This window comes from Geotrypetes seraphini, chromosome 4 (assembly GCF_902459505.1).
Source record: "Geotrypetes seraphini chromosome 4, aGeoSer1.1, whole genome shotgun sequence".
Lineage (NCBI taxonomy): Eukaryota > Metazoa > Chordata > Amphibia > Gymnophiona > Dermophiidae > Geotrypetes > Geotrypetes seraphini.
Genome location: NC_047087.1, coordinates 188,077,317 through 188,094,935, shown reverse-complemented (window position 1 = coordinate 188,094,935; position 17,619 = coordinate 188,077,317). Strand labels below are relative to the sequence as shown.

The 17,619-nt window shown below is 44.0% G+C and overlaps 1 protein-coding gene across 6 annotated transcripts in view; it reads right to left on the bottom strand.

The window, feature by feature from the left end:
- The window catches only part of ASCC1 (activating signal cointegrator 1 complex subunit 1), a 155,807-nt gene that overhangs the window by 138,012 nt on the left and 176 nt on the right, over window positions 1-17,619 (bottom strand). The window contains exons 1-4 of one of the 6 annotated variants that reach the window (XM_033942356.1): window positions 17,412-17,559; window positions 9,606-9,734; window positions 3,032-3,079; window positions 2,671-2,770 (exon numbers count right to left, since the gene is read on the bottom strand). In XM_033942356.1, coding sequence (XP_033798247.1) covers window positions 2,671-2,770; window positions 3,032-3,079; window positions 9,606-9,723 — 266 coding nt within the window. In that variant the 5' untranslated portion in view covers window positions 9,724-9,734; window positions 17,412-17,559. Of the gene's footprint in view, window positions 1-2,670; window positions 2,771-3,031; window positions 3,080-9,605; window positions 9,735-17,040; window positions 17,151-17,303; window positions 17,561-17,619 lie in introns of those variants that run through there. The other 5 variants (XM_033942358.1, XM_033942354.1, XM_033942359.1 and 2 more) reach the window with 5 other exon arrangements.

Here is a 17,619-nt window from a genome sequence, read left to right as displayed (position 1 = left end):
GCAGCCCCTTACATTTAACAAGGAGGTAGTTACTGCACATTTACTGCTAAAAATAAAGTGATATGTCCCAGATAGGTACATAAAATCTGGCCAGATAAGGAGAGTAATTGTGTGACGCCTGGAGAACCTGAAAGGACATATATTCACAGGCCCCAAAAAATGATATTTTGGGAGGAGACAGATATACTTGGAACAACTTTTGGGAGAGTCCCTACATAAACATAAGGAACTATGGGGCAGATTTTCAAAACTAAAATCTGCCTTTAACATACTCACTAAATCGGTTCCAGACAGTTTAGCATGCATGTATTTTAGCGGCGGATTATTAAAACGGCTTACCGTGGTCTTTTCCAAGCTTTCTTGCAGTCTCCGATACTACCATGCAAATGCAGTACAGCGAGGTCATTAATATTAAAATGAGCACTCTGAGCAATTCTCTGTAATCACCGAGTGATTCTCTAATCTCGTTGTGCCACATATGCGGCCAAAATTTGCCCACAGGTCTGAGCTGTCATTACCTTACTTTCTGATTAGTGTCTGAGCGCTGTAAGATGACAGCTCAGACCTGTCAGAAAATTTTGCTGCAGTCAAGCAACCCCCCTCAACCGCCACTCTCTCCCGCCGCCAATCAACACCTCCCATGACACCCCCGGCAGCGGGAGAGATGCCCACTCCCTCATGCCCCCTCAAGCAATGCCCCTCTGGTAGTGGGAGAAATATCCAATACCTTCTGCCACCACACAACCCCATCGATACACCCCACATGCCTCCGACAACCTCTGCCAAGAGGGGCCTTAAAACAACCTGGGCCAATAAGACCTTTAGGCCCCTCCCTGGCACATCCCAGGATGCACCAGGGAGGGCACGCCATTTTGAAGAGGCAGACCTGCTGGCCGGAGGGAGTAGGCATCCCTCCGGTCATCCATCATAAACAAGGTAAGGGGGAATGGGGAGCAGGTTATCAGAAGCCCAGGGGGGAAGTGTTGGGGGGGAGTTGCATGACAGTGGGAGGGAGTGGGCAACAGGTCACTTCCTCATCCTATGCAGACTTAGGGCTAGAAGCACTAGATGCACTAAAGTCAGTCGGTAATACCGACCGGATCACTGTTGGCCAATTTTCTGGCCAATTGTGGAAGAGTGATCGATGCGCTACCAAGTTTACATGCAAATGGTTTGCACGGAGGTGCAAATCATTTGCATGCAAACCCAACAGATCAAACGTTCAGTGAGCAACTGACACATGTGCTTATCCCTAACAGCAGTGACAGGGGATCCTGTCACTGTTAAGGCTTCTTTTTTTTTTATTGGCAAGATACTGTGCGTGTGTTACACATGCACAATCTGCTCTATTAAAAAAAAAACAAAGAAGAAAAAAGCCCCCCGCGCTGATAACCCTCCCCAACACCAGCGAAAATGGTAGGAGGAACGCCTACTCCCTCCTGCCTGGCCAAGTACCCCTGCACCATGCCCCCACACAGTCCTGGACCCCCAAGCCACCGACCCCCCCCCCTACCATTTCCCCCTCCCCCCTTCCTCCTGAAAAAATAAGGAAGGATGGATGCCCACTCCCTGCTACCACCGGATGCTCCTCCAACCCCCTCCCCCCCCCCAAGATACCTTTGGTAGATGTTGGGAGATGTAGGGAAGCATGTTTCCTCCAGCTCTGAGACCTGAATGTGGAAAATGACAGGCCTTTCCCTCCCCAATGCACCTTGTGATGCATGGGGAGGAGCCTAAGGCCCCTCCCCTCAGACCCGACTGTTTACATCAACTGCGGGATTATGGTTCACATAAACAGTTGGTACTAAGGGCTAGATTCACTAAACTGGATATGAATCGTTGTTGGGCGATTCTTGGTCAAGTTTTGCCGAGCGACCAATTCACTACAGATTCTGCATGCAAATGATCTGATTGGACGCACGCCCTACAGCGATACCACGGATTGCCGTAGAGCGATAGAGACGCATGCACAGATTATCCTTGTTGGTTGTAGATGCAATTTGCGCATGTGCTTGCTCTTCGCACAAGCGAGCTCAAAATAAAGGGGGAGGGTGGCTGCAGTTTACTTGCTGGCCCTACGAGTTGTAATTTTAAAAGGAATGATTTCAATTTTTGTGCAGCCATATTATGGAACCACAGTTAAAACCACAGTAAAACCTGATGCTAAATAGCCAAGCAATGTAAGTGAATAAATCGCTTGACTATTTTGCATGGGGTTTAACTAATTTGCATGGCCGGATCGGAAAATGGGAGATTGAAGGGAAAAAACACGCAGTGGGACGTTTAGTGAATCGGGTCAGATAGCAGCAATTGTTTAGCGATGGTTTAGCAATGATCACTGACTTTAGTGAATCTAGCCCTAAGTATGAGAGAATTTTGCATGTTTACCACTTTTGATGCATTTTTCCTACTAATAAATAGAAAATTTGCTTTCACTACTGCTAAATCCTGCACCTTTCACAGCCACTAATTTCACTTGAAAACTCATTTTAAATTAAACAAAAACCCTCAAGTACATTATAGAGCTGAGTTTGGTGTCAGTTGAAGCTGTATTGAAGAGCTGTGAGAGTACTTATTAATTACCAACAATACACAACTTCGGAACTGACTGAAAATAGTCTGTTGCTAAGGTTCCCAACCTTCCCCTAACCCTGGAGTTGCAGGGCTCACTTGAAGAGCGGACTGGGAACTGGTAGTGTGCACTGGAAACCCTTCTCCGTCTGTTCCACAACGATGTCACCACAAGGCTCATCTGCACAATCTGCAGCACCTAGAAGAAGTATAAGAAGCAGGTCACTACACAAGCTCAGGGTGCAAAGAAGAAAAAGCTTCAGCTTCTCTTTCGTTCTCATAGAAAACAAGTAGTGCCTGCCTGCAGAACATGTGATAACGGAAAGTGCACCCGGAGAAACTGGGAGAGAAACAAAAACCAGAGGCAACTTAATCACCCAGTGTTCCAGTGTGACCAACATCACCTCTAAATGGACTCTTCACAACAGCTAGTAAAGGGGATCTTACATTTCATTCCTACCTATATTTTTAATGTGCCTTGGTTCTCGATTCTTTTTCGTAGCCTTTTCTGAAAATTTGGATATGGCATAAACAGAATACAGGAGTGAAAAAAGGATAAATTTTTATTTCTATTCACCATCAATGGTTCAGTATAACTGACAGTTCAAGCACTTTCTCCATCTCAAAGGCTGATATAGTAAATTGGGTGGCAGAGCTGTGTGCTAAAGCTCAGTGCACTTCTCTAACGAAGACGTAAAAGAGGGTGTATCCGCTGCTGCAACCAAATACTATGCAAATAAATTGTGCACAAAAAATATAGGTTATCAAGGGTAAGCAAAGAAGAAGCACAAACAAAATGGCTACACTATATTTGTGCACAAAACATTGTATTAGCACTTAGAATTGCATGTACTGGAATGCTATTCTGCACATAAATAATAATGTTGGTATCGTTTGCATGTCTGCAGTTCAGCACTTTATGGTTTATAGCTGCAGCTTCTCATCTACTGCTAGGGTTTTTTTTTCACCTACGCATGTCAACATATTGATAGCTGCGGCTCTTCATGGCCTAGAAAAGACAGACATAAAATCCTCAAAAATATAGCCTCAGAGTGATGAAATGTATACCCAGCCTTTGGGTTTTCTCCACATTCTGTCCATCTGGACTTGACAGCTAATGCTTTCATTACCAAGAGATTTAAATAAGCTGTGTGCTGATGCTGGCTCAAATATCCATGCACAGTTTGCTTGTATGCAAACTCCTTCATAGCATGACCATAATACAAAAATTGTGTTATAAATTTCACACGCCTCTCGCACTTTATTATATCAGCCCCTCAGTCAAAAAAATCCACTAGCACTCTTGCCTAGGACTTTCACATAATGGAAGATTAGGTTCTTACCTGATAATCTTCTTTCTGTTAATACACATAGGAGTCTGTACTGTAGGTGAAAATCCTCTAGTCGCCAACTGTTGCAGAAGGATATCAATCACATCTTTCAGCTCTTCCTTCTTCACCAGTGGAGTACAGTTTCCTCTTCAGTTTGTACCAAAGCAATCGATATCCATTACAACAGAAAAAAGCAGAAGGAGGGCATGAGGTACTTCCCTGAAACAATAGTACATTTCTGTTCTGCTCTGTAACTTATGAAAAAGAACAATAGTTAGTTAGTATGAACTAACACTACAGGTGTACCAACCCTGCTGTATGCAACAAACACAAACACATATGGAGCTCAGGCGCTCAACAGACTTATAGCTTTATTAGTCATATATGATTACATGTACTTCCAACTGACAGGAGAAAAACTCCAGTTCTGGATTATAGTTTTATCCGAGGCAGAAAACAGGCACATTGAAACTGAGTGTGGGACATACAGACTCCTACAGAATGAAGATTATCCAAGTAAGAACCTAATCTTCCATTCTGTTACATAAACACAGGAGTCTATACTGTAAGTGATGTATGTACCAAAGCAGTGGTAAGTGCCTAGGATGGGACCGATGAGCCTGCCTGCAAAACTAAGGAGCCAAAAGCGGTGTCCTCCCAAGCCATCATGTCCACTCTAGAATCTTGTAAAGATATGGAGAGTTGACCAAGTAACTTCTCTACAGATCTCTTCAGGCAGCACTGCCCTGGTCTCCACCCAGAAAGCCACCACACTTCTAGTCAAATGAGCTTTGAGAGAAATAGGCGGCTGTTTGCCACAAGCAATGTACGTCGACAAAATTGCCATACAAATGCCTTGGAAGCTGGTCTGCCTCGTCTTGACTGACTGGACAGAAAAAACCCCCAGATAGTCGGAAAGACTAAAGTCATTTATCCGTTCTAAATAGCGGAGTTAAAACTTTCCGAACGGTCAGTCTTTACAATGTCTTATCTTGCTTGACTAAACCCATAGCCTGAAAGGTGGGTAGACGGACCTCTAAGTCGACGTGAAATGTTGAAATAACCTACAGAAGAAAGGAAGGTACCATGTGGAGGACAATTCCCGTCTCTGTGATCCTGAGGTATGGTTCTCTACATGAGAGTGCCTGCAATTCCAAGATCCTTCTCGCTGAGACTACTGCCACCAGAAACACTGCCTTCACTGTGAGATCCAGCAGAGATGTCTCTTGAAGGGGCTCGTGCAGAGGCTTACAAAGTCCTTTCAGTACGATGTTAAGATTCCATGTCGGAAAGGGCTGGCATAACGGAGGCCACAAACTGAGCACCCCCTTCAAATATCTGGTCACATTCAAATGAGACACCTGCGAGACCTTTACCACTACAGCTCGTAAACACAAGAGGCCTACCACCTTTACTTTGAGAGATGCCACCACCAGGCCTTTCTCTAGTCCGGCCTGGAGAAATGCAAGAATCACTGGGATCATAGCCTTGAAGGGCTCCACCTTAGCCTTGGTGCACTAGAGCTGAAAAGACCTCCATGCCTTAGCTTAGACCACAACAGTCAAAGTTTTTTTTAGCTCAAGTGAAGAGTAGAAATGACTACCTCGGAATATCCTTTACATACTAAGGTTGAGCGCTTAATAGCCAAGCCATAAGACCAAAGTGATCTGAGTTCTCCATGTGGTTTGGACCCCAAGTTGCTCTGTATAAACCAGTAGCTTGATGCACCTGTCCCATTGGAGCCTTACTAAATCCACATACCAGGGCTGATGAGGCCAATCTGAGGCAACTAGGATCACAAGTCCCAGGTGAGTCACAATTCTGCAAATGGCCCAGCCCACTATGGACCACAGTGGAAACACAGAGCAGCTTCTCTTCTGGCCAGGGCTGAACCTGCGCTTTCTGGTTTGTTTCTTCAGCTGTAGAAGCGATATTAATTCTTGTTTTTGGTTGAAGACATCAAGTCCTTTGCTGGACTTCCCCAGCATTGCACAGTAAGGTGGAATGTTCTTTGTGACAGGGACCATTCTCCTGGGTCTAGAGTGTGCCAAATGAGAAAGTTGGCCTGCACGTTTTCCACTCCCGCTACATGGGCTGTGGAGAATGCTGAAGACAAGCCTCCGCCCACCTGAACATCATATGTGCCTCCATACGTAACGGAGCACTATTGGCGACCCCCTTGTCTGTTCACATATGCTGCCACGATGGAATTGTCCAAGAACACTGACTGCCTTGCCTTCCAGATCTTTTTCCAGCTCCTTTAATGTTAGCCAAATGGCCCGTAGTTCCAGATGATTTATGGATCATTTTCTCTGACGGAGAGACCATCGGCCTTAAAGCGATAGCCCGCATGCAATGTGCCCCAGCCTGCCAATCTAGCATCAGTTGCAAGGACCACCCATGAGGGGTTCAAAAAGAAATACCCCTTGACAAGGAGTCTACCTAGAGCTACCAATGCAAGTTGTTCCTTGCTTCCACTGTCCAGGGAAGCCACATTTGGAAGGAATGATGCTGCAGGGCCATCGGGAGAGAAGAGAATCCTGTGGGGACATATGTGTGTCCTTGTTCAGGGAACCATTTCCAGGGTGGCTGCCTTCAAGCTCAGGACCTGAAGGTAATTCGAGGCAGTGAGATCTTGCATCGCTAGGAGATCTGCAATCTGCTTCCTAAGCTTCTGTTTGCCTGGCTCGGGAAGAAAGATGCGGCCCTTCAATGTGTTGAAGCAGACTCCCAAGTACTCCAAGCTTTGGGTCAGCTCTAGATGACTCTTCTTGAAGCCCAAATCCTGTAGATTTGCCACTTGTCACACAGCTAGCTTGCTCTCTGACTTTGATGGGGCTCTGAGCAGCCAATCATCCAAGTATGAGTGTACCTGTACTCCCATCCTGTGGAGGTGAGCTGAAATCACCACCTTAGTGAAGGTGCGTGGAACCACTGCCAACTCGAAGAATAGGGCCACAAACGGGAAATGCCTTTGCAGGTCATGGAATCTCAAGTATTTCCTGTGGGCCAGGAAAATGGGAATATAAAGGTACACCTCCATCAGATCTAGGAAGGCTAAAAATTCCCCCAGTGCCACTGTCATAATTACTGACTGGATCTTCTCCATGTGGAAGTGTGGTATTTTGAGGGCTGCATTTACAAACTTGAGGTCCAGAATTGGTCTCCAGTCTTTGGTTCCTTTTTTGGATGTTAAAGTATATGGAGAATCTGCCAGAACCCAATTCTTTGTCATAAACTGGTTCTATGGTATGAATATCTAGCAGCCTTTGCACTGTCACTCAGACCCAAGTCTTCTTGTTCAGCTGGCCAGCTGGAGAATTCACAAACAGATCTGGAAAAGGGTGATAAAAACTCGATATTGTGACATTCCCAAATAAGATCTAGAACCCAGCGGTCCAAGGAAATTTGCTCCCACAACCTCCAGAATGCTGACAGCAGCCCACCAATGTGCAGGAGCACAGCTGCTGCTTTGGCATAATTGTGTCTTCATGGAGGCAGGGTAAAGCTTAGTCATAGTCTTGGCTCCCATTGCTCAGTGACAAACAAGGTGGTGTCCGAATGGGCAGGAAAAAAGGTAGCTTGAGCATTTGTACCACTCATGCCTCTGCACTGAGAGGTCGACAATTGTTGCGGTTCCAGCTTCATTTCCCTGAGCACATCTGTAATAACGTGAGGCAAGGTGGCCAACTTAAAAAGCCACCACACCAAGGGGTCATCTCCCTGGTCGAGTGTGACGATTGCCTCCTGACATCCAGTCACTGAAAGGGAACCAGAGTCCTCCAGGCAAGAAACTATACTCTGGAACAGTAAAAGCATGGAATCCAATCTCCAGCTCTCCCAGTCCTGGTCTGCCTAGTCTTTCAGACTGGGCGTCGGGTTCTTTAGCGGCAGGGAGATCTCCTGGAGCAGAATCTCTTCCCAGTCCAAGGCCAGCATACTTGCAGGTAGCACATAGCATCCCAGCCCCGTCAAATAGGCTTTCCATGGGAGATTAACAAAATCAGGGGTAAACCCCTGAACTGGAGGCCCCATGGACCCCTGCAGGACCTTAGACTGGCTTCTCTTGAACTCCACCACTTCTATGAACTTGCACTTTGCAGACTTGCTATTTGGGAGCTCTGTAGAGATTTCTTTGCCACCACCTGGACCCCCTGTAATTCTCCAGCCCTAGAGGACTCAGAGGAGGCTAAACCCAAGGCTCCTGCCCCTTCCTCGTGTACCCCGCGGAACAAAGTACACAGACACTCTTCAGCTGACCATCCAGCATAAAACTAGCATGATATGGGGGTAGAACAGCTTGATGAGTCCATCCCAATCAATAGAGGGGTTTTGAGGCAGATGGAGGCTTAAAAAAAAATTTGTTTAAAACCCAAGATGGCTGCTGCCAGCAAATTCACACCAAAAACAGCTCATAGAGGCTCACCTGAAGTTAAAAAAAACCCAAAAAACTCAGGGAAAGGGGTTTTAGAGCTGGGGCAGGAGTGGCTGCGGGGCCAAGCAGGCTAGCACCAGTAGGGTGTATGGAAGACAGCTAAGTGGTTTTGTTCTTCCTGCTTACCATTGACAGTGTTTGAGACTTTAATACGTGCTGTATGCTGTGCTCACACTTTTGGATGTTTTGAAATTTGGTGTGCTGATGTTTTTTAGGTGGTTCTTATGTGGGCTACAATTGTGTTTCTCACTGCTGATTTAATCGATACACATTGTGACCTCACTTTTTGTGGTCTTTAAGTGGAGTTTTTTGCCATATGAAGCTGAACTGAGGATTTTCTCCACTTTTTCTTTTTTTTTCTTGAGTGAGTGCAGGGGGTATTCCTTGTAGTGTCTCGGTGGGTTCCCCTTTTGTGTTTCCAATAGGATATAAATTGAAAATCTTGGTGATTATATATGTCCTTTCATTAGAATTTGGGGGGGGATTAACTCTGGCCCCAGAAACCCTCAAAATTCACATTTTTGACCCCCCTCCCCACCACCGAGATTTTCCTCATAGGAAATAATTAGCTATATGCACTGTGCTGTGCTGATGCCTGCCTTGTCAGCTTTCCTGCAGCCTGATTGATGGGAGAAGATTTCTGCCTCAAATCCTTTCTAAAATGGGTCCAAAACTGGAGATCTTTGGACTACCAGTCAGACCAAACCCAACTGAGACCTCAACCCCCACAGATCCTCGTGCCACAACATGGAGTGAAAAACGCAGCTGGTTCCCTGAAGCCCTAAATGACTTACACAGGGGCCCCATAGCTTGCACTCAAGTCTCTGATAAATCAGAATATGAACTAGCTCCACAGAAACAGTCCCTGAGTTTCCAAACTGCACCAAGAGGGCTGGCTCAACAGGTACACCAGGGGGTTGTCCTCTGAGTAGCAGATCACCCATGCAGAATTTGCATCCTCTCCCATGCAGAGCTGCCCCAAATTGGGCACCAAAAGCACCCCGAAATAGATTTTAAAAAATACCCCCCAAAAATAAAAAACGAATAGAGCAGATCAGAACACACCTTTCTCAGTTCACTTTCAGAAGGAAAAACTGAAGAGGGCACTTTACTCCATTGGTGAAGGAGGAGGAGCTGAAAGATGTGATTTATATCCTTCTGCAACAGTTTGCAACCAGAAGATATTCATCTACAGTACAGACTCCTATGTTTATGTAACAGAACATGTATTGCATTGTCTCCAAAGGCTCTGATCACATCTAGTTTACCTGCATAAAAGCCTCCTTCTTCCTCATCTTCTTCATTCTGATAGCTCCGTTCTTGCACAGTATTCTTCCTGTAAATGCGTCCTCCGATGTTAATCAACGTGGGACGCAAGATCTCCATGCTATCCTTTTCTAATATTGCAACAATTAGAAAACCAAAATGAAGAAAGAAAGACAAGACAAAGATCAGCCTTCCCACAGTACCCTCAGCATACACAGCACAAGATAATTTGCAGGTTTATACTGCCACTGCCCCAAGGAACTTTCCCTGATCACAGAGATAATGTACATAGGGCTAGATTCATTAACCTTCCCGATTCACTCCACTCCGTGTCCAATCCGACGCAGGCTGACTGATTCACAACAGTCCTGTATTCAAATGGGGGCGATCGGAGAAACGCCCCCCCCCCCCCACTGACTACACGGATTGCTCTCCAGCGATCCCGACGCATGTGCAGACCATCTACTTTGCCTGTAGATGGTCTACGCATGCATTTGATGTCCGTGTTTTTTAATTTACTTTTTTACTCAAGAGCACATGGTTTTAACCCCAAGGGTTTAAAACAGGTTAAAACCACGGGCTCGTGCTGCAGGGAAGGGCAGAGAATCGGGGCAGAGAAGAGTCGGGGCGGCCAGCAAGAGTTGGGGCAGAAAGCAGAATCACGGAGGAGAGCAGGAAGTATATTGTTTACTTTCCCTTTCCCTGCCGCAGCTCACTCGAGCCAGGCTCCCTGGGACTCCTTGCCTCCCACTCAGGGAAGTTGCAACCGCCAGGAAACAAAATCATCAGGAAAGCCTGCATTTCCACGCAAAGCAAAAAGAGATCTAAGGGATCCACCATCATTTAAACAATCTCCCCAATTCTCATGTGTGAGCAGTTGATGGGGGGATTGAACCCTCCTGAGAGGCAGCACCTAGACAAGCCTCAAACCAATCACGGCAGAGAGCAGGGCTGGAAGTTGGCAGGGATTTCAGGGTGGCAATGGAGCAGGAGAGTAGGCAGGGACGTGTGCGACTGGTCCTCAGCAGTCACTTGTTTTGGGATTGGCCAGCCCAGTCAATGTTCCTCTTTTTTTTTTTTAGTGAATCGCTGCCTGACTATATTTGCATGGCATTCCCCCTCATTTGCATGAATGGATCAGAATCGGATCGGGAGGCAGGTTAGTAAAATGGGTCCGGGTCGCTAAGTGGTCGGGACTTGATCGGTGGGCTTAATGAATCTAGCCCTTAATCCTCACACCATTCATTTGCACATCAGAAGCAGTTATTCAGCCCTTAAAAGCAGCCCAGATCACCTCAATCATCACAGTCATTTTGGAGACAAAAACTCTGAAAGACACCTCATAAATGCTGATCCTAGAGGCTTACAGTTATTAACTAGTCAAATACTTTTTAAAACTAAACATAGGGGCCCTTATCCTAAGCTGCAGCCAAACCTAGCTTCATTGCTAGGGAGGGAGGAAGGGGTGGAACAAAGGCTGGAAGACAGTGAGGGGGCACGAACGCAGGACACAGAAGGAAGTGAGGGGGAGGGGGCACAAACTCAGGGCACAGAAGGAAGGGAGGGAGGAAGGGAGCATGAACTTGGGACATAGGAGGAAGGGACTAGAAAGAGACAATTGTTGGGCCTGAGTGTGCGAGTGAGAGGGAAAGAGATGGTACACATGGGGAAATGAAGAGGAAAATTGGGCATAGAGAGGAGTGAAGTAGCCCAGTCATCTTTTCTACATCCTAAACCCTAATTGTAATTCTCCAATCTTCTTGTAATCTCCAATCTTCTTGTAATACTCCTGGAAATGTCCAGCTGTTTCTTTTGTAATCCGCCCAGAACTGCAAGGTACGGGCGGAATAGAAGTCATTAATGTAATTGTAAAGATGCATGGGGAATAGAAGGATGAGAGGGAGAAATGCTGGATATGAGGGAACAAAGGGATAGATTGAAGGGGATGCAAGGGGGAGGAATGGTGAGCATAGTGATGGAGGAAGAGATGTGGCATGGTGTTGGAGAGGGGTGATAGAAGGAGAAATGGACATGGGGCTGGTGAGCAGTGGTGAAAAATGATCTGGGGGATGAGAAAAGAAGAAAAGTTGGACTCATGGAGGGACAGAGAGAGATATTGGTTGGAAGAATGGAATGAGGTCTGGAGGAGAGGAAGCATGCAGGAGAAAGAAAAGAAAGAAGAAGGAGAAAAAAATATATATTGGATGCACAGTCAGAAGGAAGGGCAACCAGAGCCCAGGAAATTACTAGGACAACAAAGGTAGGAAAATGATTTTATTTTCAATTTAATGATCAAAATGTGTCAGTTTTTTTTTTTTTAGTTCAAAACTTTTTATTAGGTTTCAGAATTACATAAGGAAGTAAAGCAAACTAATACAATACAATACAATTCAGAATGCAAATCACCGCTATGAAAAGATGTTATACTGAGGAATATAGGAATGTATCTTAATATACTCCAAAAGGATAAGATAATGTAAGAAACATCATCATAGTACTCATGTTTTGGATGCATTGTTAAAAGCTATAACTGCAAAGAATGTAAGCAAGCGAAGTTACAAAAGCTTGAAAATGCAGAGGGTTAAGCATTGCAATAATGTAGGAGAGGTCGCCAAACAGCAAGGAATCTACTCATAGTATTAGTTCTATCAGCATATACTTTTTCATATTTCCCTGTAAGACAAAGAGCATTCCACCACATAGGATAATCAATTTTAGTAAAATCTTTCCAACAGAACAACACCATCTGCATTGCCAAAGATATCATAATGGATAGTAATCGAACCTTATCCGAATCTATAGGTACAGGAATAGCTTGTGATTTAAGAATAAGAATAGAGTACGTTAATGGTATATTGAAACCTATCGTATCACATATCACATTCCACACCTTGTTCCAATAATCCTGTAAAAGAGGGCATGTATAAAGAAGGTGTTCTACAGAGCCAATAGATATTGAACACGACCAGCACAGGGAGGATGAATTGTGATCTATTTTGTGTGATAACACAGGTGTCCAAACTGCTCTGTGAAGTAAAAAAAATATAAGGATTGTAATAAAGAGGCTGACCGTATAGATTTGTAAAAGTTGAGCCACAATGACATCCAGTCAATGGCATCAGAGGGTAACTTGAGTTCTTTGCACCATCTCTGTTCTAATTCCAACGGATCCGAAAAAGCAGTTCTTCGTAGGATACTATACCAATGGGAGGTTTTAATAGACTCATTATGTGAGGTGCAAAGAAAATGAAAAAGACCAGGTTCCACTGATCGTAAGCAATCCTCTTGTGTTGAGGATTTAACGCAGTGAATTAGTTGAAGCCATTTAAAGTATTGTGTATCAACAAGACCATATTCTGCTGTAAGGTCTGAGAAGGATACCCAAGAATCATTCTTCATTAGATCTTGCATCACCCATATGTCACATTTTTTCCATTCCTGCCAGGAGATCTGCTTATGTGCGATCTTAAATCTTTCATTATTCCATAAGGGTATCATGGTGGTATTCATCCATCTAGATGAGAAAGTGGAATCTGCATTATCTACCGCCAATTTATAAGCTATCAGTATCCTATCAAGTTTATCTAATTTAGATAATGTGGATCCAGCCAGATATTTAAGACGTCTATCTCCATATAGGGCCTTTTCAATCTGTATCCAGGCGTATCCATAGCATCTGATCCATGATAGACCATAGACCAGTGTTTCAAGATGAAGGCGTGATGATAGTGTAAAAAGCTGGAAAAGTTCACTCCTCCCTTATCTCGTGGGGCTTTCAATTTAAGCAGCGCTATACGGGGTTGTTTGTTTTTCCACAGAAACTTCGTGAGTAAGGAATCAACTTGTTTATAGAATGTTATAGGTAGGTGAAAGGGTAACATTGATAGTATGTAGTTGATCTTGGGGGCAATCATCATTCTTATCGTCTCTAGTCTTCCCCACCACGTCAGAGTTAGTGGAGTCCATTTGGATAAGGATGTTTTGATGGTGTCCAGCATGTAGTCCACATTTAGGCGAATAGTTTCATCAATGCTCGGCCCAAATAGCACACCCAAGTATTTTATAGAATTTGCTGACCATTTTATGCCATGTACTATGATATCGGACTGTACTGCTGGGCAGTTAAGTGGCATCACTTCGGTTTTACTCTTATTAAGTTTGTATCCTGAAACAGACGCATACAACTCTATTTCAGAGAGTAGATTGGTGAAAGAGGTGGGTGTGATATATAGTAGGATATCATCCGCATATGCGGAAATTTTAATTTCTTGTTCATGTTCTTTGATTTTGAAGCCAACTATTTCAGTGTTGTTACGTATCCTCTGTATCAGCGGTTCCAACGCCAGATTAAAGAGCAAGGGAGATAGAGGGAAAATGTGTCAGTTTTGAGAATTTATATCTGCTGTCTATATTTTGAACTATATTTTGTCTATTTTTCTATAGTTGTTACTGAGGTGACATTGCATATTAAGTCATCTGCCTTGACCGCTTTGAAAAAAACCCCGAATATAAATGATAATTAACATTTTCTCTGCGTACAATGTGCTTTGTGTTTTTATAATTTTGTGGTTACCATTAAGTATTAATAAGATTATATTGTGTGTATATGAAAAATGGATAGAAAAAATTGCATTATAATTAGTACTATTATTATGGGGGTGGAGTCAGGGGTGACATTTGGGCGGGGGTACTTGGTTGGTATTTGTTAGGCTTAGGGGGTACTTGGCTTGAAAATGTTGAGAAACACTGATCTAAAGTAAGGGGGAGAGGGTGGGGGTCGTTGGAGGCATGGGGGGCTGTTGTGTGGCAGTGGGAGAGCATGGATATCTCTCCCACTGCCAAGAAACACATCTCTAGCCCCCCTCAACAGCAGAAGAGACTGGGAATTTCTCCCGCTGCCCGGGGGGGGGGTTGGTTGGCGGCGGGACAGATTGGACATCTCTCCTGCTGATGTTTTTGTTTTTTTTTGGGGGGGGGGTTGCGTTTATTCTGCGCATGTACCCATCACTATCACCAGCGATGGGCCCATGCAAATTTAGCAAATCTTCGCTACTCTCCGCCAACCTCATTTGCATGCGTTTTTGTATTTTTTTTTTAAATCTAGCCCTTAAAGATTTTGGCTTTCTTTCCCACAACAAAGGGCTAAATGCACTAAAGTCAGCGATCATCGCTAAACCTGTTTTCACAGCTTTAGCGAAGATCACTTTAACCTACCTGATGCACAAAACGGCTCACCATGTGGTTTTCCCCTTGGATTGCCCATTTTCCAATCCGATCATACAAAGTAGCCAAGCTATTGATGCATTATCATCGCTTAGCCAAGCGATTGATGCACTATCATTGCTTGGCTATGCAAATAAACAAACAGGGGTTTTAGCTATCGGAAAAAACTATCTGGTCTTCTAGACCTGTTGGTAACTGGGGCAGATTGTACGTGTGTAACACACGCACAACATCTGTGCCATTAAAAAGAAAACAAGCCCTAACAGCAGTGACAGGAGGCTGCTTCCCCTGTCACTGCTGTTAGGGCTCTGCACATGTGTCAATAGCTCACTGAGCAATTGATCTGTCAGGTTTGCAAGCAAAAGATTTGCGCCTCCGTACAAATCATTTGCATGCAAACTTGGTAGTGCATCAATCACTCGGCCAGAGAATCTACCAACAGCAATCCAGTCGGTATTACCGACCGACTTTAGTGCATCTAGCTCAAAGACATTTAAAACTGCTTTTATCACATCTCTGTCTACCGCTCACCCACCCCTCCCTCTTCCTGTGAAACTATCCCTGAAATGCTTTCATGTTTTCCTTACATATACTGATATTTGTCAACATTTGCTTATTTCTGATATGAAGAAGGGTTAGCTTTGAAAGCTGATTATAAAATGCATTGAGTTAGTCCAATAAAAAAGGTATTACCTTATTTGTTTTGGTTTTTGTTTTATTTCTATATACTGTACATGTATTACCTACTGCAGTAATAAAATGGCAGATTTTCCATTAATAGCCATACGCTAATGTTACTAACAGCATGCAGTCATTTAAGAAATGACCACAAGCGCACAGTTTGTTGGTGATAAGGGCTCATGCACTAATCCCACACTAACCAGTTAGTGCACAGTAATATAGCCATGCTAATTAACATAAGAATGCCCATTTTCTCCCATCTAATATGCTCCCTCCAAAAAACCCAAATTTTTTTTAGCGCAAATTGATTTGGCTGTTATCACAGGATGCCTGAGTGTATCCTGCAGTAACCCATTTTAAGCTGTTTTAAGCAGACAGTAGTACAAGGGCCCCTTAGCTGCCAGCACTCCATACCAAGTCCAAGGCAATATTCAGACCCTCCATCTGCACCTCAGAGGCAGCAGATTGTAGCATTCACTGTCACAGCTGAAGAAAGCAATATTAATATTCTACAGCAGTGATTCTCATCTTAACAGAATACCTAGTCTCGGTCACATGCACAGAACCCCCTAATTCTATAACCTTGCACACACAATTTTATGCTTAGTGCAATAGTTGCACATGCAAGTTATAGTATTAGTTATATACATAACAGTTTTAATAATTAAGTGCTAATTGGCATTATCATTTATTGGCACTAATTAGCAGTTATGCACCTAACTGCCTGTAGTCAGTAAATTGCATTCATAAAATCCATAGCACACAACTGCAAAGGGGTTGTAGATAGCTCAATAGCATACCTAGCACTTATGCGCGCATCTTAGAGCGGGGGTGTCAAAGTCCTTCCTTGAGGGCCGCAATCCAGTCGAGTTTTCAGAATTTTCCCAATGAATATGCATGAGATCTATTTGCATATACTACTTAAATCCTGAAAACCCAACTAGATTACGGCCCTCAAGGAGGGTTTTTGACACCCCTGCCTTAGAGAATACTAGCTTTTATGCATCTAACTGCCTACATTTAGGAACAAGTATTTACATCAGCCATTGAGCTAGGATTACTACGCGTAACTAAAGTTAGATGTATAAATATGGACTAAACAATGTAAAGGAGGAAGTGAATATTAGCATTTCTTTTACTTTCCGTTTTCTTCCATTTTTTATTATCTTTCCAGATTTTATTCTTCCTCTTTACCACTCCTTAATCTCCCTTTTACCACCTGCTTTCCATGTACCTACCTCACTCCAACGCTCCATTTCCATCTTTCTCCTTTCCCAACTTTTTATTTTCCAATTGTTCATTAACTTCCCCCCTCTATTCCCTTCTATGGCCAGCATTTTCTCTCTCTCCTTCATCCAATGCCTTACGATCTCTCTATGTCAAGCAACTCTTTTGATTTCCCTGTCCCTATCCATCCCACTCCCACCCACGTTCAATATTTTTCCTGTGTCCTTGTCCACTGTGGCAAGTATCTCTCTTCTGTGCCCCTGCCAGTATCCTGCATTTCTAGTGTTCCTATCTTCTGTCCCCTACCAGTATCTCTCTCCGGTTGCTCTATCCTCCCACTCCACTGCATCTCTCCTGTTCGTCCTATCCTCCATTCCACTCCACCGTCTTTTTTGTTCACCCCTCCTTCAGCGATCCAATATCTCCTATCAGTGTCCTTCTATATCTCTTTATATTATAGTGTTCCTTCCCGCTTCCACCTTTATACAAGGTTTTCCTTCCCCTCTATACAAACCACAAGAAAACAACCCAAACCGCACATAAATCTACATAAGCAAATATAGACATACAAACACAATCTCCAAAGACACATCAAACGTCTAAAAGTGCACCAAATGCACTTTTCTGCTCATTCTAACAAAACTGGGGCGAGAACGGGGGGACTTCATAACAAACACCTGGTTATTCTTTACGTCCTCTCTATCTTCCAGTTCAGACCTGCTTTCCACCGTGCTTACTGGTCCAGTGCACGCTGTTCCGGTCTCGTCGTGAATTTTCATTGGTTCAGCTGAGGCACAATAGACCAATCACAAATGACCTCAGAGTCCCTAAGTTCTTTTGTGATTAGCCTCAATGAAAAAAAAAAAAAAATCAGGAAGTTTGCCA